Source organism: Silurus aristotelis, assembly GCF_946808225.1.
Source record: "Silurus aristotelis genome assembly, chromosome: 22".
Classification (NCBI taxonomy): Eukaryota; Metazoa; Chordata; class Actinopteri; order Siluriformes; family Siluridae; genus Silurus; species Silurus aristotelis.
Window position 1 is genome coordinate 15,538,418 of NC_139595.1, and position 25,959 is coordinate 15,564,376.

Genomic DNA, 25,959 nt, shown 5'->3' on the forward strand with positions numbered 1-25,959 from the left:
ATAGATAGATAGATAGATAGATAGATAGATAGATAGATAGATAGATAGATAGATAGATAGATAGATAGATAGATAGATAGATAGATAGGTCAGGTTTTGAATCCTGCTTTCTGCCTGCTAGTTGCAATGTAGGTTATGTTCCTGCTTCCTAAATCTTTCTTTAGCTTTATATTCTTGTGTTGATGGTTTAAAGGTAGATAGACCTGCTCTAAACAACCTTCCTGGCCTGTCTTCCCTGATGGGTCAGTGGGTTAAATCAGGTTTCTTGAGTTTGGTGGGGTTCAGGGTCCGAATCCTGCTTTCTGTCTGCCAGTCATGATCAGGATTCACTTACTACATCTTTCTTTAGCGATATATTTTTGTTTTTAATGGGTTAAAAAGAAAGATAGACCTGCTCTAAACAAGTTGGTTCAACTTGTGCTACTTACATCTGTATTCGCTTCCTACATCTTTCTTTAACGTTAAATTCTTGTGTTGATGGTTTGAAAAGAATGATAGACCTGCTCTAATCAAGCTTCCCATCCTGTTTTTTTCTGATGGCTTAGTGGTTTAAGGCTGGTACTTTGCTAATGTTGGTGGTCAGGGTTCAAACCTGGCTTTCTGTCTGCTAGTCATGAGGTAAGTTAAATTCCTGATTCCTACATCTTCATATTTGTGTTTTGATGGGTTAAAAAGAAAGATAGACCCGCTCTAAACAAGCTTCCCAGCTTGTCCTTCCTGATAGTTCAGTGGTTTAATGCTGGTGCCTTGCTAATGGTATGAATCAGGGTTCGAATCCTGCTAGTTACGTCATGGGTTTGCTTCCTATGTCTGTCTTTAGCATTATATTCTTGTGTTGATGGTTTGAAAGAAAAGATAGACCTGCTCTAAACAATTGCCGCAGCCGGTCCTTCTCAATGGTTCAGTGGGTTAAGACTGGCATTTTGCTGTTGGTGGGGTTCAGGGTTCGAATCCTGCTTTCTGTGTTTCTGTATGGTCTGAATTTTTTGCTTTGAAGCCTGAAAGAAATGATAAACCCCCCAAAAAAAGAAGGTGTGTTGTGGGACTTGATGGCTTTGTGATAAAAGCCTTGCCTCAGAGGTTGCTGGTTCGAATCTGGCTTGTCCCCACACTGGGTAAGCTGTGTGGTAAGTAGTGTCTGGTAAGCAATGAGTTAGTTGACTGTAAACAAAGGCTGTGAAGACCTGCTGCTTCACAGCCTCAGAAGAAGTGAGGGTGATAGGTTTTTGACAGACTTTTTTCCCTATATGCAAAACTAAGTCGATACTTTTTTGAACGTTTTTGTGTACAGCAGAGGTGGCAAAAGTACACACATCCTTTACTTAAGTAGAAGTACAGATACTCGTTTTAAAATACTCAGGTAAAAGTTGAAGTACTGATTAAACTTTTTTACTTAAGTGAAAGTAAAGAAGTCTTGGCTCTGACATGTACTTAAGTAAAAAGTAGTTATTACTTCTACCTGTTTTAGCTGTTAACTGGACCTCACATCATTAGATAGATAGATAGATAGATAGATAGATAGATAGATAGATAGATAGATAGATAGATAGATAGATAGATAGATGGATGGATGGATGGATGGATGGATGGATGGATGGATGGATGGATGGATGGATGGATGGATGGATGATAGATGGATGGATGGATGGATGGATGGATGGATGGATGGATGGATGGATGGATGGATGGATGGATAGATAGATAGATAGATAGATAGATAGATAGATAGATAGATAGATAGATAGATAGATAGATAGATAGATAGATAGATAGATAGATAGATAGATAGATAGCCACCAAATTAAAAGCACTTCTGTGGTAGCTCAGTGGGTTAAGGCTTGTCCCTGAACATGGTCCTTAATATAGTCCACGCTGGTGATAAGGTTTCAAAGCCAGTCCTACATGCCTTCTTTCTTACTGCGCTGGCATGAAACAAAGTTTGAACCCTCCGAAAAGCACACATGCTTTTCAGCAGTGGTTCGCTCAGTGGTTTAAGGCTTGTGCCTTCCATGGTTGAGTGGGTTAAGGCTGGTGCCTCGCTAATGGTGAGGATCAGGTTTTGAATCCTGCTAGTTGCAATGTAGGTTATGTTCCTGCTTCCTAAATCTTTCTTTAGCTTTATGTTCTTGTGTTGATGGTGTAAAGGTAGATAGACCTGCTCTAAACAACCTTCCTGGCCTGTCTTCCCTGATGGGTCAGTGGGTTAAATCAGGTTTCTTGAGTTTGGTGGGGTTCAGGGTTCGAATCCTGCTTTCTGTCTGCCAGTCATGATCAGGATTCACTTCCTACATCTTTCTTTAGCGATATATTTTTGTTTTTAATGGGTTGAAAAGAAAGATAGACCTGCTCTAAACAAGCTTCCTAGCCTGTCCTTACCAATGGTTCAACGGGTTAAGCTTGGTATCTCGCTGGTGGTTGGGATCATGGTTCCAATCCTGCTTTCTTCCTGTTATTTACAACGTTGGTTCAACTTGTGCTACTTACATCTGTATTCGCTTTCCACATCTTTCTTTACCGTTAAATTCTTGTGTTGATGGTTTGAAAAGAATGATAGACCTGCTCTAATCAAGCTTCCCATCCTGTTTTTTTTTTGATGGCTTAGTGGTTTAAGGCTGGTACTTTGCTAATGTTGGTGGTCAGGGTTCAAACTTGGCTTTCTGTCTGCTAGTCATGAGGTAGGTTAAATTCCTGATTCCTACATCTTCATATTTGTGTTTTGATGGGTTAAAAAGAAAGATAGACCTGCTCTAAACAAGCTTCCCAGCTTGTCCTTCCTGATAGTTCAGTGGTTTAATGCTGGTGCCTTGCTAATGGTATGAATCAGGGTTCGAATCCTGCTAGTTACGTCATGGGTTTGCTTCCTATGTCTGTCTTCAGCATTATATTTTTGTGTTGATGGTTTGAAAGAAAAGATAGACCTGCTCTAAACAATTGTCGCAGCCGGTCCTTCTCGATGGTTCAGTGGGTTAAGACTGGTATTTCGCTGTTGGTGGGGTTCAGGGTTCGAATCCTCGAGTCCGAAACCACATCCAACCTTCCACACAGCCATTTCTGACACCTTCCTTACTACGGCCACCAGAACCTTCCACACTCTTAACTTTGAGCCCTGGCCGGGGTTTGAACCGGCAACCTCTCAATCTAGAGGTAAAGCTCTTCCAATTGTGCCACAGGATCTCCTGCAAGAACCTGATTTTTAGGACCTTTTCTGTTTTTTTTAAAAAAAACCTTTTAACAATTTAAAGGAAATCTAAGGGGTAGGAATCGAACCCAGGTGAGTCAGATAGCAGCGACCACTTCACTAAACATTACACTAACACAGGAGAGGCAAACAAGCCTTTGCTTATTGGACTCTTGGCTTTTCTATAGTTAGTAGACCAGTGTTTTCTCTTAGATCATGATGGTAGAGGGTCAAAACTTCTCCTTCCTGTACATTCTCTCAGTAACTCGAAGTCTATGAGAAGTGACTCAGGTACAAGAACCACATCTCCAACACCTGCACCACTGATATACCATGATTTGCTAGGAACCAATTTTAATGATCTTTCATTGTTCTGTTTATAAAAACTTCTTATAGATCACTAATGGCATGACTTCAAAACTCAAAACTTTGTTAGACATGTAAATAAGCAGGAAAGACAGAGACAAAGACAAAGAGACACAGACACAGCTTTAGAAAGAGTGAGAAACAAATAGAGAGACAGCAAGAGAGAGACATATACAGTGAGACAGAGACATTTACTAAAAGAGACACAGAGACAATTAGATAGAGAAAATAGAGAGACAAAGATAGCGAGATATAGCCACTTCCTGTTGGAATTGTTTATCCCGAGCGACTCTTAATGATCTCATTTACTAAATGAGCAGTAGTGAGTTAAGGGCTTGCTCAGGTGCCCAAAACTGGCAGCTTTGAGTTGTTAAACATGTATCATATGTACAGCATGTGATATGTATGTAAGCATATGTACAGTGATTAAATATAAAGGCTATATCAGTGCAGAGACGTGTGGACATCATTTAGAGCCTTTGCTATGTTTCCACACGGACAGTTAATGAGAGAGACTGCACCTTTACAAGTCAAGTCAGGAAGCTTATATATATATATATATATATATATATATATATATATATATATATATATAATTATATAATTATAGCCATTTTACAGATTTGAATGATGTATTGTTTTTATCTGTACGATCAATAAAGACAGTAATTTAAGTTTGTGTCGCCATTATGAGGGAAAAACCCACAAAACGCCACCCAGAGGGTTAATTGTGAGAATCATGGTGGATTTTGGTGTTTGATTTGAGACTCAGAAATAAAACAAAAGTTTACTGATTAAAAATATTTTCATCTGGAGTTAATTTATTTATTTTATATCTAAGTAAAGAAAGGAAAAAATTTTGTGCCATTTAAAATAATTTTAATTTTGACAGCCAATATATATATATATATATATATATATATATATATATATATATATATATATATATATATATATATATATATATATATATATATATATATATATATATCAATCCAAAAGAATTAAAAATGTTGTTACCTAATGAATGTGTGCAGGCTGAAGATCCACATATAGAACACAAGCAGAGAAAAGATGATGATGATCAGGAATGTGTCTGTTCTCAGTCATGTTTCTATCACTGACTCCCTCTGTCTCATCCACGTTAACCCCAAACTTCTTACTGCCTTCTGTGGTGAGTGAGAGTCCGTACTTTATACACCAGTGGATTGAACGCGCAGTAACAGGAAATCAGTTGTTCGGCTGAAATCGGCAGTAAAAAAATAATAATAATAATTTCACCAAATCAATGGATTAAAACTAAAGTAACGAGTCTGTTTTGAAAATGTAAGAAAAAGTACAGATATTTGTGTAAAAATGTAATGAGTAAAAGGAAAAATAAATAGTGGAGTAAAGTACTGATACCAGAAAAATCTACTTAAGTACAGTAAGAAGTATTTGTACTTCGTTACTTCCCACCTCTGGTGTACAGTATAAAACACATGAACACAGAACTACTTAGGTTTTTTCATGTTTATTCATTCATTTGTGTTTTACGGTAGATACAAAATGAAAAAATGTTACAAATGAAAAACTATTTAACTGCATTCAACAGACTTTGGAATTTTAAGATTCTGTCTGACTTTTTAGCAAACGAATTAAATATATGTTGTTTGCACGGAAGATTCACAAGCATAACAAAATGTTAAACATTGAAAAATGACCTTATAGAAATGTATGGCTCAAGATCTTAAATTCACAGTATGATCAGACAGAACCTTATCATTCTGTTGCTTTAAAATAAAGCAGGTAAAGGGTTCATGTAGACTACTACACTATATAGACAAAAGTATTTTTCCAGACAATTGTGGTTCTATCCCAAAATTTACCACAGTTTATGTATTATAACAGCAAATGTGACCTGAATGTGGAATGGGATGTTCAAAAATCACATCTTTTGGTCAGGTGTCACTTGTCTATATAGTGTATCTTGCAAACTAAAGGAACCTAAAAAGTTCTAAAAATTGAAACGTGGTTTACAGACAAACAAACGCAATTATAGAACAATTCAGGAGAAAAAAAGTAACTCACACCAGCTAGTCATTCATGATATATTTTTCCAATATAACGATGTCCCCAAATTGTTTTGTCCCATGTATTTAATGTTAATGGACTGATCCTCCATATGTGAATACTCATGTGAAGGTTTTCTGAAAAATGGTAAACAGAATCACCCTGGCTGCTTGAACTTAAACACCCAGAACACACACCATGATTATTATTACTATCAGTACTAAACTTTGGTATTTTCTTAATTTTGCTATGGCTTTAGTTCAGTGCTTGGGCTTTTAAGGTATTCAAAATTGCATCCCATGGATTTAATCAAGTATAAAAACCCGTACCACCTTAAAGTTCTCTCACAGTGTTCTTGGCAGAACGGGGAATTCGTTACTAGGGAATTCGATGAGTAGGGTGCTATATCGTTGTGTGGTTTATAAAATAATGCTGGAATGTTGCATACTAATATGAGGAATAGTATGCACTATATAATGAGTATGTTAGGACATACCACTTTACAGTACAATTATACCACTTTGAACACAGCAATGGCTTTTAAATTTGCTTCTGGTTTCCCTTTCTCTGATTTTATGTGATGTGAGGTTGATGTGAATGGATTTCCTCGAATGACTGTACACCGAGACTACAATTCTTGGTATAGTGACTCCGACAATTAAAAGCCTTTAGTGTTGCAGCCTTACAGCTCCGTTTCAGCATTTATTTTCTCCCTGTGCCTACGTTTTTTTTGTGTTTTTTACGGTTTCCTCCCAACCCCAAAACAAGCTGGACTGGCGATGCGGAAAATGCCGTAAGTGGCGTATGTGTAAACGTGATGATTTGCAATAACCGGCGTCCCGTTTTGTCCGTATTCCTGGGATTAACTCAAGAATGAATGAATGAATGAATGAATTATAAGCCCTAATATAGAGACAAATCTTCTACCACCTTTCACTTACATGATTCAAATAAACCAGGTGCAATCTGTGATTTCCGTGATCTGAGATCAGACTGCACAGCAGTAATCAGTCTATGGATCCTTCTTTACATATTTCACACAAAAAAATTCTAAATATACACTAGCAAATTTATACATAGACCTGAAAAAATACAATTTATATTTACAGTACACAGAAATGACTTAAAAAAAAAGAAAAAACTGAGGTAAAACTTTTCTGTGAAGGCCATTGAAATGAAACTACAAAATCATTCATATAAACATATAATGCATTCATGAAGCAGCATACATACTGTATATGGCAAAAGTATTGGGAGACCTGACTTTCTATTCATATGTGATTCTTCTCCAAACTGTTACCACAAAATTTAAAGCACACAATTGTGTAAGACGTCTCTGGATGCTGCAGGAGACTCAAACCTGTTCCAGTATTGTAAAGCCAGATTTGTGAAGATATGCTTTGGTTTGAAGTATATAAGATCTTTAGTAGTCTGCTATAGAGCACTAATCTCAACCCTACTGAACAGCATTGGAAAGAACTAGAACCCAAGGTCTCCTCACGCTACATCAGCACCTGATTTCACTAATGCCCTTGTGGCTAATTCAGAAAGAATCTCCACAACTAAAGCGTGGAAGTTATTATAACGGCAAATTGGGACTAAATATGGAACGGGTTGTTCAAAGAGCACATACAAATCTTATGATCAGGTGTCCACAAACTTTTGTCCATATAGTGTATGATGCTTAATTATGAAAATTATGATTCTTCATAGCTATCTATTTGGAAATGTTGCAACTTATCTCATTATATAAACAAATATACTGGTGATATATATAATAACCAATAATTACAACATACCGTAACGTACAGTATTTTAAAAGTACGAACCCAAAAAAATAATCATTTATGTAATGCCATATAACCTTCACAGAAAGCGTTACTCATTTTTCTCCTATAAGCTTTTTTTGCTGCCTTTAAAAAAAACAAAAAAAAACAACACATGCAATACACAGTGAAAAACAAATTGGTCCGAATGATTCACAAGCCGAACAAGTAAACATTTTTAAGCGTTCCTCTGAGTCAACACAATGTTTTGAGTGGTTGGAATAAAGCCGTGAAGAAAACATGATAGAAAATTGAACTTGTATCAAAAATAAAACTGGACATATTTTTACGCAGTCAAGTCTGCAGGGATATAGAACCTAGACTCAAGTAAATATAGAGCAATGCTCTCATTGTGTAGCATGCAGCACCACATTATTATTATTATAATAATAATAATTATTATTATTATTATCGTTTACTTGCCTTCATCTGTACCTCGTAAAAGCATGAATGTAACTGGCCTGCATTTTCCCTTTGATAAAAAAACTAATAGTCTAAATGGGTCTATGAATTTTTTGGATTTTGTCAGAAAAAAAAAAGAAAGAGAATAATTCTGGAATAGGACAGACCCTGGGAGATACACAGTCTTAAACCTGAGGGGTCCAGAATGCAAGGCTGAGATGATCTACAAAGTCCAGAAGTACATCCATCTAAGAAAAGGTTCTGCAATTATGTAGGGGACTCTTGTAGCATGTCTGTGGGAAGGAAGACAAAAACAGTACAATATTCATATACACAAAGAAAATATGCTGAGGGCATCATTTCCTACATCTCCTTACCACATTGTAATCTTGTGCATGTTTGAAACAATTATTTGTATTATTATTAGTAGTAGTAGTAGAAGAATTAGTAATAGCAATCAAATTACTAATAATAAAACTAATAATTGTCCCCGGTGTTTATTCCTAGTGGAAGAAAACACCTACAGATAAACCCATGTGAGCAAAAGTAAACGCTATTACCCAATTTATTGCTCTTTAATGACCACCCACTACATTTAATAAAAACAATGGACAATATAAACAAGTTCTTTTCTAAAATATCCAGAATGTTAATGTCTGCAAATGTGCAAAACTGCATGGGAATTTTTATTATAATTTTTTTTAAAGAAAGCCATATGAAAACGATATGCATGTGCATATCTTGCAAAGGCTGGCCTTATGCTGCTTATACAGTTGTGGACAAATTTGATAAGATCCCTCCATTATACAAAAATTAAATAAAATATTTCTCTGAATAACTGTTAATAAGTGCCCAATGTAATGGAAAGCACTTGTTGGCAATGACTACTTCACCCCATCTTTTTATCCTTCTTTTATTATTTAATATTATACATTAATAATGAATTTAATACATTAATTATATTCACAAACCAAACACATTGTCTGATTTCAATTCAATATCAAATTATGGATTTGTCCAAAAAATAATAATAATAATAAATAAATAAATAATTTTTCATGCAGGGGTACAAAATATTTGTCCACATTTGTTCATCTGTATATAGAATATATATTTTCCTTAAAACTGATTTGGATGGTTATCATACCATCATTTCTTTTGCATTCAGCAATACCATTCATGTGTGAATATACTGCATATTGTATGAGAGTGTGCATGTGAGATCCTCTCTGAACGGAGTGGACCAGTCCTGTATACACCAACCTTCGAGGCAACCGATGACCTCTCTGGGTACATCTTCCTTGCTTAGTGCCTCATAGAGCTGCATGACTTTGGCCTTTCCTTTAGATTGTCGACTCCTCCAGCGATCCAGTATGTTGAAATTCACCATGACCTGGCCAGACTTAGTTTTCATCTCAATCTCCTCGACGTCCTGTTTGGTAAGGCCCAGATAAAGGATAGCCACAACATTCCTTTCAATTCCCATGCATTTGGCCACCTGCATCAGCTGCTGATCGCTCATGTCTGCCTCTTTTGTTCTCACACCATCTGAGAGGAAAAAAATAATAATTTAGCTGTATTTAATGCAAAAGTCAAATTCAAAGTATAGGAGTATAAATACAAATAAAGCTGGGGGGGGGGGGGGGGGGGCAAGCACCAGGACACCAGGCGCATGTTCACAGATGTACTTTAACTGAAAACAGAGGAAAGGGATTTGTAGTTTCACTCATTATGTGTATGTTTTAACAGTGACAATGGTTCAGTTCTCTGACTGTGAGAATAATGGTCTACATTACAAAATGGGCAGCAGAGTTTAAAGAAGAAGTGACTCAAATCTGAGGAGATCTTTGGAGGCAAAATTCTTTGTTGCATATCCTTAGGTCAAGGTCCTGCCTACAAAGTTTTGTATCAGTGTGCAAAGTTTTGCAGAGATATGCCCCACTTCCTGCTTTACAGCTTTGCTGAGAGACGTCCAGGTCGGTCTATAGATGATGTGTGCCATATCTCAGAATGTTTTGTAGAACTTCCTAATCACTGTGCCAAATGTTTTACCAGAGAATTCTATGGATTGTCATAGACAACCTATAAGAAAATTAGGAAGAAGAACTATGTTGCAACGTGGTGCTTAACCCATAATACTATTCAGCTCCACAGTGTGTAATTCTGACATCAAGAAGCGATTATTGATAAAAAATTATTGATAAAGAAAAAAAAAGAAAAAAAAAAGAATTCAATCATCACCTGGTTCATCACACAAGCGAAATCGTTTATTGTTTGGCTCGGCTTCTGTCACGCTGGATTTTCGCTTCCGACCTGTCATGAATGTCCCAAAAAAAGACATCAGTCCATTCTTAATTACAACCCAATTCCAAAAAAAGGTGAGACACTGTCCAAAAAAATAAAAACAGAATGCAATGATTTGCAAATAGCCTTTTTGAACCGAGCGCTGATAACAAGTCGGATAGTCCCTCTCCTCTTTAGTCCGGAGGACGTGGTATCAATAGTTTCCAAAAAATAAATTACAATTTCAATTCTTGTGAACACAGAAATTTTCCTCAACAGATTATAATGAGCTTTGGTCCAGAGAGGATGGGAGTGTTTCTGGATCATGTTCATGCATGCCTTCTTTTTTGCATGATAGAGATTTAATCCGGAATTGTGGATAAAATGGCAAATTGTGTTTAGAGACAATGATTTCTTGAAGTGTTAATGGGCCCATGCTGTGATTTCCATTACATAATAATGCAGTGCTGCAATAAGGCATCCAATATTGATTTTGCGCAATATAGAATATTCAACTGTTCTGCAATTTTATGTTGAGGAACATCATTGTGAAATTATTCCATAATTTGTAGACACGGTCTTTCACAGATTGGTGAATCTCTAAACATCTTTACTTCTGAGAGACTCTGCCTCTCTAAGATACACTGTTTATATCCAATCATCTTACTGACTTGTTGTCTATTAGCCTCATTATTTGCTAAATGTTTTTCCAACTGTTTATTATTTACTAACACTTAATTTTTTACAACTTTTTTGAGACGTGTTATAGCCATCAAATTCAAAATTACTTCATTATTTCCTCAAAATGAAACATTTCTAATTTAATATAATTGATAACATTTGACATGTTTTCTATGCTCTAGTGCAAATAAAATATGGCTTTCTTCTAGTGCAAATCATTACATTCTGTTTTACTTTTTATTTCACACACTATACTTACTGCATGATCGACTTCGGCTTCTTTCAACAGTATTCTCCACACAGTCTCCTGTAACAGACCGAGTAGTCTAGTTATTACAAAACTTTGTCAACATCAAAAACATGAAACTGCTTACATCATTAAATTATGTCACTTAAACAGAGATTATTTTAATAATCTGAATTGGGCATTAAAAAATCCTCCTCATTTCCTTTTTGCCCTTACCTTCTCGAATGGTAGCCGACCACACACTTTGCTCTGACTCTGCTTCAATCAGTAAGAGCTTAAACGGAGGACGCTGCTCGAAGAACGCCTCAAAGTAACCCTTTATCTTTACCACAGCCACTGTGAACTGGATGTCCTGCAGAGACAGAAGACCAAAAAACGTATGTATATATACTGAATGTGTTACGTAAAATCACTTTTGCTGCATTGCTTTTTGCATTGAGACTCACCTCTGGCGTGATGTCCCCCTGGGGCTCACTGACCAGGCGGTACTTCTTGTTCTCCTCCAGCAGCTTCTGGCACTGCGGAGGCTTTTCGATCTTCATGTATTTCTTCCTTGCGCTCCTAATCTCCTTTTTAATGTCCTGTGAGAGAGACAAAAGATAGTTAGAGTTAGATCTGGAGGTAGTACAATGCTTAAGACTTTGGACTTTGGATCAGAAGGTCAAATCCCAGTACCACCAAGCTGCCACTGAAGGGCCCTCGAGCAAGACCCTCAACTGCTAAATTCAATGGATAAGGGCCTCTGCCAAAATGGAATAGTTTGTAAATATATTGACTACAGCAATGATTGATTCTGATTGGTCAGAAGGTTTTGACATTTTAGAACCGTAGCTTTGACAGCAGTGCAAAATCAATGGGCTTTTATTAACATGCGCCACAAAAATTGATTAAGAAAGTTATTTTGTTTTGGATGTTATGAAATTTTCTTTGGGGAGGTGTTAATTTTGGGATTTTTTGGAAAGAGTTTTCAGTGTCAGAGCTAACGCTGTTACTCGAATGAGACTGCTGAACAAAAACAACCCTTTCTTGCTGCTATAACGCGAATTAAAGTGCAGTATTTAGTGTATTAGGGCAATTTTCTCTATACAATCAGTCAAGCAAAAGTTCTAAGACTTTGAAACCTCGGAGAAGGAGCGCTGCTATTCATAACCCACTCAGACAATATCAGTACACTATCATTTGATCAAAATATCTACAGAGATTCCTTTTGTTCTTAGCCAAGCCAAGTTTTGAACAACGCAGACTGACACAGTGACCACAAGTCTGCATCACCCTAGATGGTTGCAGACGTAAAAAAAAAAAAAAAAAAAAAAAAAACACGCACATAGTATGTGAGTTTCATACCACACTGACGATCTGCGGTTTTACAGGGTTTATGATAATCAGACGAATTTACCCGCAAGCTAAAATGTACACAAGCGTTTTGACAAATTCATTCACGAAGTAGGATGTGTCATACTGGGATAGTTGATCGAATCTGACAGTGTCATTTCAGTAGTTGGTTCAAAATCTAGGGCAAACTGCTGACTCAGCGTGAGGCAAGAGAATGCTTTTGGAAATTTAGCATTTTATTTTGAGAAAAATCAAAAAAAATTTATAATGAATTAAAAACATGATCCACATCAAATGATGCGGGGTTTTTTTTTCTGTATTTATAATCTATAATTTTTTTTTATTTTCTTTTACATTGTCTAAGCGTGCCCCTGCTAGTTTGTGTAGTTCTGTGTCTTGTGTTTTGTTTTACTTATTTATTTAGTGTTAATTGTGAAAAATTAGAAACACACACAAGTAAGTTAAAAAACACACACAAAAAAAAAACGTGCATAGTAGTATCTCCCACTTGTCTGGTCCAGACCACACACCCACACACCAACACCCACACACACGCACCCACACACACGCATGCACTACCCAGCTCTAAAAGCGGATCTAAAACTACCAATGCATTAACGACACTATCTAATGGTTTTACGTTAACACAAACTGAGGTTTCTACATGCACTGTTTCATCACTGCTCCAGGATTATGCAACACTTTCAGTAAACATAAATGCAGGAAAAAACCTTTTAAACGTCTACCACTTACGCATTACAGCATTTATCCTACAACCTCCAGAACTATTACAGTTTCTGTCATTGTGTCATTATAACGGTAACATACCTGACAAATCTTATCATAGTATCCATTAATGCTCACATATATGGACAATAGTTGTGGACACCTGGATATACGCACAATAGTTTGTAGACACCTGATTCGTATGTGCTTTTTGTACATCCCTTTCCACACTTCATTTGCTGTTATTATAAACTCCACTCTTCTGAGAAGATGTTCTACTAGATTTTGGAGTGTGATTATGGAGATTTGTGCTCATTCAGGCATGATGTAGGTGAGGAGGTGAGGAGGCCTGGGGTTCGGTCAGTGTTCCAATTAATCCCAAAAGTGTTTAATAGAGTTGTGGTCAGAGCTGGAAATCATATCTTCATAGCTTTGTGCACTGGGGCATTGTCATGCTTAGACAGGTTTGGGTCTTCTAGTTTAAGTAAAGGGAAGATTTCTTGCTATCGCATCCAACGACATCCAATACACCTGTGTGCCTCCAACTTTGTGGTAACAGTTCAGAGAAAAAACACATATGGTGGGAAAAGTCAGGTGTCCCAATACTTTTGTCCATATAGTGTATGTAATGCATGCAGTTACAAGTAGACAATCGAATATAGGCTGGCTCAAAGCAGAGATACCTAAACCTCCTGAAGGTCTTCAATTCCCAGTAATAGCACATGCGAGGTGTTTTTGTTTTGCTTAAACCACAGAAAATGACCATCAGTTATTTTATTTTTCTTATTAATTAAAGAAAGTTTGGAATCTGTTAATACAGCATTTCATGGAACATCTACAAAACTGGTTACATCATGTTCTAGCAATTATATCCCCCACTACTTTGCATCCAGTTTAAAACCTGTAAGGACCTCCATTCAAACTTTACCTCTGACTGACACTAAAGACTTCCAGAAAAATTCACTATATCGACAATATCCTACGTAATCTGAGCATACAATGATGCATTAGCTGAGAAACGACAATGTATTAAGAGAATCCAGCATTAAAATGTGAGTGCATATGCTGATATGATGTATAACACAGGATCTGATATAGTATCTGTGTCTTTTTAATGATCCTTTATGAATATTTGTGCAATGTTTTACCTGACTTAGAAACAGTATGTTCATTATATTCCGCAGCTTTATAAAGTGTTATACATGAAACTATAATGATCTATAATCATTCACCGTATACATGTGTTTGACACTATAATATAGTATACGTGATATAAATATGGTAGTATTCGGGTTCTATAAGTATTGATTAGATGGATGGATGGATGGATGGATGGATGGATGGATGGATGGATGGATGGATGGATGGATGGATAGATAGATAGATAGATAGATAGATAGATAGATAGATAGATAGATAGATAGATAGATAGATAGATAGATAGATAGATAGATAGATAGATAGATAGATAGAAGGTTAAACAGTTTGTGACTGGGATGTGCAGAATCCTTGATGATGTTGTGAGCTCTGCTATAAACATGTTATAAATGTAGCTATAATGCATTATGCATACAGGAAGTGGTCCCATGATGATCCTGTTTTTAAAATGAAAATAATTATACTGTACTATACTTACAGCGATGTCAGATTCATTGTTGGTAGCAAGGTAGACCCTGAACGAGTACAAGTCCTGCTGGCCCACTTCTTTATAGACCTGGACAACTCCGTGGTGCTCGGCTGGCTTGGATGTCTGCACGACCGGGCCCACGGGAGACAGAGACGAGACGTTCCACTTTATATGGCTGCGCGAGTGATCGACAGAAGGCTCGATGAGGCCTTGGTGGTCCTTCACGTGTAAGACGCTGAATTTGACCTCGTTGTCCTCATCTGATGTGACGAAAAAGAGAGTTAAAAGCTGAAACAGACGGAACATTCTGAGATTTTTAAAGCCGTTTTTTTCCTTTATATTAGCATTGTTGCTCCGCTCACGTTTCAGAAAAAAGCAATGACTGTTGTTACACAATGCTTAACAAGTGTAGACATTAGCATGATAATCACCACGCATCTGAATTCTTAATTTTTTCTACATTCCAAGGAGTGAAAAAATTGACTTTAGCATTAACATAAAAAAATATACAAAACAAAATAAAAATGTATATAGAAATTGACAATAAGTATGACATCATTCTTAAATGAGTAAATCGATTTCATTTATTGATTGCTTGAATCTGATTGGTCAGAAGGTGTGCAGCATAACAACAACATGGTTGTGACATGAGCGACAGGTTAATATTATTGTGCTCGACTGAGATAATATCTCTGTAGAAACAGCTACTACACATGTATTTGTGTAGCAATTGCTTCGTATAGCCTATGAGTCACTTGTGTGTATGTGTGTAAAGGAGAGAGCGAGAGAGAGAAACAGAAAGAGAGAGAGAGAGAGAGAGAGAGAGAGAGAGAAAGAGAGAGAGAGAGAGAGAGAGAGAGAGAGAGAGAGAGAGAGAGAGAGAGAGAGAGAGAGAGAGAGAGAGAGAGAGAGAGGTGGTGACTGGTGAGGAAATAACACTGTATATTGCAAGTGAAAACAGAAACTCGTCTTTTGGACATTCCGCATTATTTGTTGTAACTGTCAACATTTAAAACTTGTTACTTATTAATAAATGGAACATTTCCTGTGGTCAATACGCAGAATAATCCACTCGTGGGTTACTGGCAATCGGTGTAAAGAATTGTGCTGCATCATATAACAACATGGTCTGTTATGTGCTTATATAAATTGTGGCATGAAACTGAAAAATACTATGTTCAGCATGTTTTATTCCTTTAAATATACATATTTCTTAAACCAGCAATGGTAATGCAATGTTAATATATATATGTTAATATCAGCTTCATATTTTATTGCCAACCAACATTTTTCATTTTTCTGACATTAAACAGATCATCGTTATGACTGCGCTCAGCCTTAATAGATAAATGTGTAGAATTAGAAAGCGGACTGCAAATTACTGTATATAATGTCGCTCTACCTGCCAGGCAGAGCGAATGAGGAAACTGTATGGACTTGAGGATGGAAGGATCGCAATCCACGTCGAATATGGGCCCGGCAAACTTCCATGAGTCTTTCAGGAATGTGCCGTACTTGCTCCAGGAAAGGACGCGGTAGCGGATCCGGACCCTCTGTGACACCTCGAACACCAGGCCTGTCTCTGCGCACTCGTACACTCCCTCATCCTCCAGCATCAACCTGGCGATTTCGCAGATAATTCAAGTTTCGGACTGAACCTGATTTAAATGAAGGACTATTGTTTAGAGAAGAAATACTGATACAAAAAAAGAATCAGCAGGATGGAAAAGAGGAAACAAGATGTTCTGTGACTTACTGCCATCGGTTTTCACAGATTTCTTTCGGTGTGGCAAGCTGGTAGATTGGTCTCTGTGTGGAGAATGAACACTGCTTTAAAAGCAAGAATAAGTTTCCAGGACATGTTTTAAATATGGTATGATATCCTAAATAAATATATTATTTGATCTGCAGAACCCCAAAGCCAAAAACCTGGTGGAATTTAGTTACCTAGAGTAATGCACTGTATGATAATAATCTTGTGGACACCTGACCATCACACCTATACACTATGTGCTGGTTGAAAATACCGCTTTGTTCTTCGCTTGTTCAGTGGTGGTGTTCGGTGGGGTTAAGATCAGAGTCCAGTGTAGGACACTCAAAGCTCACTTTTGTGTACAAGAGCAATGTAATTCTGGAAAAGGATTGAGGCCTCTAAATTCCAGTGAAGAGGAAGTCCAAAGAAAGGAAAGTGTCCACAAATCCACAAATGTTTGGTCATATTTACTGACTCTTTGGAATGTTTGCTTATTTAGAGATGGAAGTGGTAGCACAGTGGTTAAGGTGCTAGGGTTAGGGTTAGGGTTATCTGATCGGAAGGTCAGGGGTTCAAGCCCTGTTATCACCCAGCTGCCACACTTGGGCCCCTGAACAAGGCCCTTAACCCTCTGTGATCCAGAGGTGCTGCAACATGGCTGACCCTGCGCTCTGACCTCGGGTTTCTACATCACTGGGATATGCAAAGAAATCTTCCCTGTGGGATCGATAAAATGATGATAAAAAAGCAATAGAGCGCATAATTATATAAAGAAAAATCGCTGTATGGAAGGTGTTTAAAGGCAACGGTCTACAGGCTAGTACTTTATCATACATTTTCTTCTTTGGTTCTGATCTAAATGATCATTTGTGAACTATAAAACCAGATCATGTCAAATGGTGAGCTATGGACAAGCTGAACTCTGCAGAGCCATATAATGCATGACATAAAGTGCATAAGCCAATTGGGTTTGTAATTGCATGTAAGGTAGTATGTGATCAGGTGTTTTGCATGAGTCTGATAAAAAAAGAAAAAAAAAAAAACATACACAGTCTCAAAATCACCAAACATCAAGCACTATTAACATCCAAACATGCTCACCTGAAGATTGTCACATTTTTCACAGAGTGGATTCTTGTGGTCTCCTAAAAACAAAACAAAATCAAAGAATGATCAGAGCACAAAACAGCATTTATTGCTTTGACTGTTTGAATTGAAGTTTTTGAGTATTTATAGACCTACAATACAGCCTCCGTTCTGTAAGCGCTGCGTTAATATTGCTATTATGCATAAAATTACAATATGGCATTTGTATAAATATTAAATCGCTTAACTGATTACAAGATAAAGGATTTGTTTCGCTGCCTGATTCTGCATATTTATGTTTCTGCTTCATGGTGCTCGCCTCTTGGACCGTTTATTTTTTAGGGGAAAAGGCTTGTGCGACATTTTCCTAATCATTATTTAACAATTTCAAAATACACTAACTATAAGATGCGTATTTCAGTTTGGAAAGGAACCACATCTGGCTGGAAAAATCAGGTGTCCCAATACTTTTGTCTGTATAATTAACCAATCAATCAATCAATCAATCAATCAATCCAATGATATCTATCTATCTATCTATCTATCTATCTATCTATCTATCTATCTATCTATCTATCTATCTATCTATCTATCTATCAAAACCACTAGCCTATTAAAAATATTCCACCGTTTACGGTTTAAGGATCATGAAGGATGCAACGTAATATTAATACAATCTGATGTGACGATATTTCATTTCATGTTAATGAACTCTTCATTTTATGAGAACGGACGTGTCTAAACGTACTGAAGGACTGAAGGGAAATGTCTTATAAAGTGAGAATAAAACGCCTGCAAATGATTCTAGACTTAAGTGTCATCTTCATCTGTTTTTGAGTGCTAACTTCTATTAGCGCTAACTCCTTTCCTGGTCGGGAGGCTCCCCTTTTCTCAGAGAGCTCATCAGAGAGGCCGGATCACACAAAACTTTCTGCAACTCTGGGGTAATTTCCATATTTCCTTGACAATGATGAGTCAGAAAAGTGTGATGCTGAATGAGTGGCACTTAGTCCAGTTGTTTCTTTTTTTTTTTTTTTTTTACTTCCACGAACAGCCGAGTCTCTCTGCAGCTCATAAACACTTGCAGCCTCGAAACCAATCCCTGGCCAATGCGATAATAACAGTAATGCTTTAAGCTCTAAAACACTAGCATGTAATTCGGATTTCCTTTCCTAGAAATATGATCAGCAATGAAGTTCACTGGATATTGTTGATACATGTGCACACCTCTATATAAAAGACCTCACAGCTGACAATGCAGATTAGAGCAACAACAAAAAAACAAGCCAGGAGGTCAAAGGAAGTGCCTGCAGAGCTCAGAGACAAGATTGTTGCAAGGCACAGATCTCTGGCAGGTTAGACAAAAAAAAGTCCCAAAAGCACAATGGCTGCCAGAATTCTCAAATGGAAGATATGTAGCACAACCAGGACTCTTCCAAAAGATGGTCGCTCGACCAAAACTGAGCAATCAGGGGAGAAGAGCCTTAATAAGAAAGGTGACCCTTCACCAATCACTGGGCCCTTCACTGGGCTTTATGGTGGCTAAAGTGGCTAAACAGAAGCCTGTACTCGGTGCAAAACCCATGAAAGCTCGCTTGGAGTTTGCCGACAGACACCAGAAGGACTCTCAGTCTGCGTGGAACAAGATTTCCTGATCTGATGAAACCTAGATTGAAATGTTCGGCCCCAATTCTAAACATTATATCTGGAGAAAAAGGGGTAACGTCCATTACCTGCCCAAAACCATCTAAAAAGTGAAGCATGGTGGTGGCAGCATCATGCTGTGAGGGTGTTTTTCTGCAGCAGGGACATGGCAGCTGGTCAGGGTTGAGGAAAAGCTGAATGGAGCAAAGTACTGAGACAGAGGTCTTGTTTCACAGCGTTCAAGACTTTGGTCTTGGCCGAAGGTAAAGGTTTTACCTGCCTGCATGGCAACGACCATAAGCACATAGCCAAGACAACACAGAAGTGGCTTAGGGACAACTCCTGAATGTGAATGCCCTAGAGTGGCCAGCCAGAGCCCTGACTTAAACCCTATTGAACATCTCTGGAGACCTAAAAAAACGGCTGTCCACCGACTGTCCCGATCCGACTTGACCATGCTTGAGGGGAAATCCCCCAAATCCAGGTGTGCAAAGCTTTTTGTGTCATACCCAAAAAATAAAAGGTCAGAATACTGATGTACATGCGATATTTGAGTATTTTTTATGTAAACAAATTGACGGACATTTCTAGAATTCGGTTTTCACCGTTACTGAGTGTAGATTAACAAGAAAACAAATCAATTTAAATGATCGTGGTATCAGGCTGCAAAATGAAATGGAAAAATGGTCCATGGTTTACAAAAGAGAGAGACTCCAGATCTAAAAACCAAATCCTGTATACTAGGAGAACTCAATCAAACGAGGACAACAAGCAAGAACATCATGTTAAGAAGATTTCTCCGATTGAAATCATGAACCACATTGTAGCCACATTTGAGCAGAAAATTTTACAGACTCAAACACCAAACTCCTCATGATGTTGGAGTTCGGTCGTGAAAAAAAATGCGTGCTATTCCTGTTAGCTTTATTAGAAAATGATCAATTACGACAAACAATTATTTCCTCTGGCAAGCCATTTCTTGTTCACGTTTTTTATTTTTTTTATGCAATGAAGTAAGAAAAAGAAACTACCATTCCTGGTGTCTTCTCTGGTTTCTTTGCGAGAACCTGAAACGAAAAAAAAAGCACAGCGACCCCTCACTGAGATGAATCATGAGTCTCATCGCAAAACGCCGACACATTATTTATTAACTGGGAGTCTATTTCCAGAAAATGAAGGTCTTCTATTCAGGCTACAGTATGCTTAACTTCTGTAAATGTTTAGAAGGTCATTTGATTCTTACCGTCAGTGACTCCTTCAGCGCATGATCCCACGTTTTCTGGTATGCATAAGAGGACACGTGTCATACAGGTTTGGTAAACAATCTATCATCGCAACTGGCTATTAAAGAAATCCTATGTTTGAATCCTAGCAAACTCACATGCCCTTTAATATTGGCAAAAAAAACACAAAATTCCCTTTCTATTAACAGACTGCACATTATTAACACTCAATCCTTTTATCAGATAAATCATACAGTGCTACTGAATTCCCAAATCTGATTGGTTATTGATTAGAATATTCTATATAAAACAATTCTTTGGTTCTATAGTACTTTTGTGTTTAATGTTTTTATAATATGGAACAGAGAAAACAACTGAAATAGTTCTGTGGATGTATAATAAGTAGAATATTATAGAATTGCACAGGGATGTGCATCTCCATAACTGAAGTAGACGCGATTCACCCCTGTTGCCGTGGGATCCGTTTCTCGTTTGATTCAACGCAATCGATTCAACGTTATACGATGCGATGGCAAAAAATACGATGCTCTGCTTTTATTTCTTTGCTTCAGACAGACAGCGAATCCTAAATTTACTTAAATGCGTTCTGGATTCTAATCCATAGCCCTTTCACGACCAGGACTTTAAGTGCAAAAAAATAATAATAAAAAACCTTTTCCTGTTCTGTCTTCAGGAAGATGCAGCTCTACCTCTGCCATGTTAATCTGCATTCTATGTGACCCTCAGGACACGCCTCGGTCTCTGTAATGTTGCGATTCATAATATTCACGTAGCAGCGGCGGTGCTGAGAGAACGCGCTCGAGAAACCGTTTGGCGACGAGAAATTGATCTGCATATGAAATATCGGTCGCAAATTATGGGTCACTTTCTAAATAATAAAAGTATAGAGCCTCTACTAATAAGTAAATATAGTTTAGACCGATGCTAGTATGTTAAAAACGATGCAACTTGTATTCGATGCACACATTTTTAAATTGATGTAACGAAATGGTGAATCTTAACATCCCTGTGACAGTATAATAATAGATGGTGCAACTACATAGAAAAGATGGTCTATATCCAAACCTAGATCCTCCTGATTTTCCTCTTCCTGTTCTTCCCCCTCTTCTTCATCCTCGCTCTCTTCGGATGACGATTCTGCACTTTCTAAATAAAAAAAAAAAAAAACAAAGCATTGATTAAGCTGGAAGCAAAATCTCAATTTAAACTCACCTCGTGTTCATTAAAATGCATTAACGTCATTAACAAACTGATAACTGGGGTTCATTAACCTTGTCAATGTCTTAAACAGAGGATAGAAAGTTATGGCTCGTCCATTAGGACGAGTGAGACAGCGATATAAGCCTATTGATTAATCTATCATATGTAGTTCCATAAAGTTATTACTACACCTAGTGGTCAAATATGGGAACTGCAACAAGTTAGTGCAGAGGTACCATGCAACTCCATGTGCTCTCTGAAAAAATGTTTACTGCATGATAAGCAGCAGGCAGGACAGATAATAAAACAGTTGTCAGGGACAACTTTTTTCCGTTTCATGTCTGTTTGGAATGTAGTTGGCCTGGAGATTTTGCTCACTCATAGCAACCTTGGTTAAAGATCCTCTGTGTGTACCTAGAATACGTTGAAGGGAATCGCATTTGATGTGACCAGAGGCAAACTGTATGCTTGATGAATATATATATGTTGTCAAATCTAACTGCATATTACATAATTGTGCCAAGCTAATGTGTTATTAATGTAGGAATATAGGAAAATTCAGATTACTCAATTTTTATCTTTAAGAAAAGAACCAAGAGCACACACAAACATGGCAATGTATATTTTACCTGAGCTGCTGTACTCATTGTCAGTTGGACTTTCTGTTTTGAAGGCAAAATAAATAAAGCATTTAGGGAACATATCCAGACATTCATTGGAAAAAAAACACTGTATGACTAAATTAGTGTAACACTGAAGTTATAAAAAAGACAGGATCAATATGACATTCCTCTCCACACATAACTCTATAAAACCATTATCATGCACAAGCTACATGTTTATCGAATTTTTCCACCTGAGCTTTTTGTTTAATGCACTGTAAATACTAAAGTGAATAATGTATGATCTAAAAATTCAGGACATAATCTAAAATAGAGGTCAAACGATAGTGGATAATCGACAGATTTTTTTTAAAAATGCACATTTTAAATCCTTTTTTAAAATGGATACTGGATAGGGAAAAAAAAAGTACTGAATCATAAAAATGTGCTACATGGAATCAAAATAAATATTTGAATTGTATAAATAAATATTAAAACTAACAATAACACTCCAAATAAATTAAAACAGTTACATCCAAAATGAATAAGAAAAGACACCACAAAAAAGCAGCACATATAGCGTCAGTGATTCACCTCCAGAGGCCGCTCTCGTACTGTATAACGCAACCCGGAAAAACTAGTGGCATGGTTTTTTGCCGATAGTTCCAGCAATTAGTGGCGATTAACCGATGAATCGTTTGACCTCTAATCTAAAACATGTAGTAGTTCATTTTATCAGTATTCATTGTAGTAAAATATTCATAGTATTTCCTGTTAGAAATTGTTGCAGTCATAATAATTGGATCAAACTGCTCAAATCCAAATCTAAAGGAATGGTTCTATTAAATTTTTTCTCTCGATATTGACATTTAGTCCAGCATTGGGGACAGAACTTTCTTAGCTACAAATATCTGTAATCATTTCATCATTGTCTATTATGCTAAATATTAGATTTTAGCCTCCTGGTTTACAACATGACCAGCCGCCACTGGTAAAGCCTAAAGTTTGAAGATTTTGGGCTCTGGGAATACAGCTGGAGTGGGAGGGAAGTGATTATCTCTGAAAATGCTTCAGTGCTCCACTCCTGAGAGATGATTAGTGAGATCAAGAACAGCTACAGAAAGCGATAATTATCAAGCAGCTGACACGAGTAGACGCAGCACAATCTAACAGGAAGACATCAGCAAGGGCTTGACCGAAATAAGGCTGTAGTGCCCTCTGGTGGAGGAATAGAGATATGTATGTCTTACCTTTTAGGTCTGAAGCAGGAATTTCCGTATTGCTGTCGAGAGAAATGCCATAAATTTGTTACTATAAACGCCAGACAGATAAACAGAGAGATAAAGAAAGAGACATATTTATTAGTTACATAATAGAATTGGGCAGGATAAGACACACTGTAAAAAAACAAACAAAAAAACCCCACACGGTACAGACAAATGTATTGGTATATATGTGGAATGGGATGATCAAAGCACAGACGGATCTTATGGTCAGGTGACTAGGAACTTTAGCTCATATATAGTGAATAAAGCAAATTTATTTAAAAATAAAATGAATAAAATAGATATCATGCTTGATCAGGAAGATTTAGAGTTAAGTCTAACATCTCTAAAACACTCGATTAACATTATCTAGTAATCTATTTCCATTATCTATTCATCTGAGAAACAGTGAACTATTCTGAGCTCATAACAGACAAATTGACAAAAAGACATTGTTTCCAGTATGAACCATGAACCACTTTTACATGCTGATTTAGTGACGTTAAAATCACACTGAACATGAAATTCACAAACTGCCGTAAAGAACATTAAAAAAATTTACATTAAAGCCCAAAGATTGTATATACTCTGCTATAAACTTTGAAAATACTGTGCAAATGTAGGGATTCTTATTCTGTAACAAAATAAGGTCAAGCGTGTGGTGTTTTACTGAATGACATTTAATGTCTTCAGAAACGTTAGATCTCAAAGCCATCAATGATTTCTCCTCAGTATTTTCAGTTCTCAGATTCTCCAATTCTCGGTTCCAGATTTCCAAATTTTTAACTCCGTATCGCGCATTGTTTCTGGTGGCACGTTACCTCAGGATCACCGCATAATAGCCACAGTTCCTGGTCCACGGTCTATAATTTGCCTTCCTTTTTGTGTGCTGCATGCCAGAGTCATGGTGCGCATGCAAAAACTCAGCTGCTGCATTTTTCCAGACAAAATCCATATGCAAATGTTCTAGAATTTTGTTTTTTCCTGTCAGAGAATAATCACAGGAGTAAAGAGGCATGAATCTGCTGAGTCTGTCTGTAATTATACATTGTAATACAATACTTATTAAAGCAGTTTGAATATTACATCCTTTTTACACTACAGACTGGCAGTGAAAGTTATGGTTTAATACGAGCACTGCACTGGTACAGACTTGCCCGTGTTACTATTTTCACGATTGAGGAATGAATTGCCTGTGGACATGCTTCCTGTTTGAGGTTCACTCTGAGAAACTCCAGCCCTGAAATTCCTACTTGCATTTATATTATTTATATATACAGTACTATCATTTTTATTATTATTTTTATTATTTTTACTTATCCTAAATGACTCACAACTGTTAACAACAATGAACGGTTACAGATTATGGCCCAACTAGGTAGGGCTGGGATTTGAACTCTTCACCTCTTGAACTCTTGACCACTTGTAGTTCAGATGGTAGATGATGGGAAGGTCATTAGTTCAAATCATAGCTCTAATTACTTTGGCCCTTAAGTTGTGATTAGGATTGGGGATTTGAGGAGGGTCATGAGTTCAAATCCCAGCCCTACTTAGATGGGCCTTAACCTGTGGTTAAAATGGTGGATTTTTGGAAGGTCATAAGTTAAAATCCCAGCCCTACATAGCTTGGCCTTTAAACTGTGGTTAGGATGGTTGATTATGGGAAGGTCATGAGTTCAAATCCCAACCCTAACAACTTTGACTCTTAAACTGTGATTAAGATGGAGGATTTTGGAAAGGTCATGAGTTCAAATCCCAGCCCTACTTAGCTTGGCCCTTAATCTGTCCTTAAAATGGTTGATTATGGAAAGGTCATGAGTTCAAATCCCAGCCCTATAAATTTTGGCCCATAATCTGTGATTAAGACGGTGGATTTTGGGAAGGTCATAAGTTCAAATCCCAGCCCTAATTAGTTTGACCCTTAATCTGTGGTTAAGATTGTTGCCTGATCGGAAGGTCATAAATTCAAATCCCAGTCCTACTTATCTTGGCCCTTAATCTGTGATTAGGATGGTGGATTTTGGGAAGGTCATGAGTTCAAATCCCATGTATTTTTTTCAAATGTTTACTATGCAAACGAGTGGTGTTTGGCATGTATGCTGGATATCATACACTTTTAAAAAGTTCCAGTTTGTTTACTGTTGATGCTGTAAGCAACCGTATTGATTTGACTCAACTCTGGATAAAAATGAATAAATAAATAAATAATAAAAAAAACATTTACTGAAGTTCTCTATGGATTTAGTTTCAATCGATGCACATCATATCAAAGTCCTATCCATTCCTCTCTTTAGACAGGCTTTGTTTTGATGATCTGGCCTCAGGTGAAAACGTTACATGAATGCACATGGCTGACCACAGAAGAGGAACTGATACAGATCTTCTCTGAACATCTGATGACATATTAAAAAAAAAAAAATGAAGCTGACAAATTACGGAAGCTAC

The 25,959-nt window shown here is 37.1% G+C and overlaps 2 protein-coding genes across 4 annotated transcripts in view; one reads left to right on the forward strand and one right to left on the reverse strand.

The window, feature by feature from the left end:
* nmd3 (NMD3 ribosome export adaptor) overlaps nucleotides 1–25,959 on the forward strand; it is a 286,762-nt gene that overhangs the window by 17,194 nt on the left and 243,609 nt on the right. The window lies entirely within an intron of this gene.
* The window catches only part of LOC310717581 (NACHT, LRR and PYD domains-containing protein 1b allele 2), a 31,291-nt gene continuing 10,375 nt past the window's right edge, over nucleotides 5,044–25,959 (reverse strand). The window contains exons 2-17 of one of the 3 annotated variants that reach the window (XR_014530872.1): nucleotides 23,500–23,531; nucleotides 22,277–22,309; nucleotides 21,513–21,593; nucleotides 20,447–20,482; nucleotides 20,235–20,270; nucleotides 17,575–17,618; nucleotides 16,477–16,529; nucleotides 16,123–16,340; nucleotides 14,730–14,980; nucleotides 11,482–11,616; nucleotides 11,252–11,387; nucleotides 11,048–11,095; nucleotides 10,066–10,137; nucleotides 9,088–9,372; nucleotides 8,004–8,117; nucleotides 5,044–7,926 (exon numbers count right to left, since the gene is read on the reverse strand). Coding sequence is in view for 1 of the 3 variants with exons in the window: in XM_083525837.1 (XP_083381963.1) it covers nucleotides 8,092–8,117; nucleotides 9,088–9,372; nucleotides 10,066–10,137; nucleotides 11,048–11,095; nucleotides 11,252–11,387; nucleotides 11,482–11,616; nucleotides 14,730–14,980; nucleotides 16,123–16,340; nucleotides 16,477–16,529; nucleotides 17,575–17,618; nucleotides 20,235–20,270; nucleotides 20,447–20,482; nucleotides 21,513–21,593; nucleotides 22,277–22,309; nucleotides 23,500–23,531 (1,486 nt within the window). In the remaining 2 variants the exon portion in view is untranslated. Of the gene's footprint in view, nucleotides 8,118–9,087; nucleotides 9,373–10,065; nucleotides 10,138–11,047; nucleotides 11,096–11,251; nucleotides 11,388–11,481; nucleotides 11,617–14,729; nucleotides 14,981–16,122; nucleotides 16,341–16,476; nucleotides 16,530–17,574; nucleotides 17,619–20,234; nucleotides 20,271–20,446; nucleotides 20,483–21,512; nucleotides 21,594–22,276; nucleotides 22,310–23,499; nucleotides 23,532–25,959 lie in introns of all 3 variants that reach the window. The other 2 variants (XR_014530873.1, XM_083525837.1) reach the window with 2 other exon arrangements.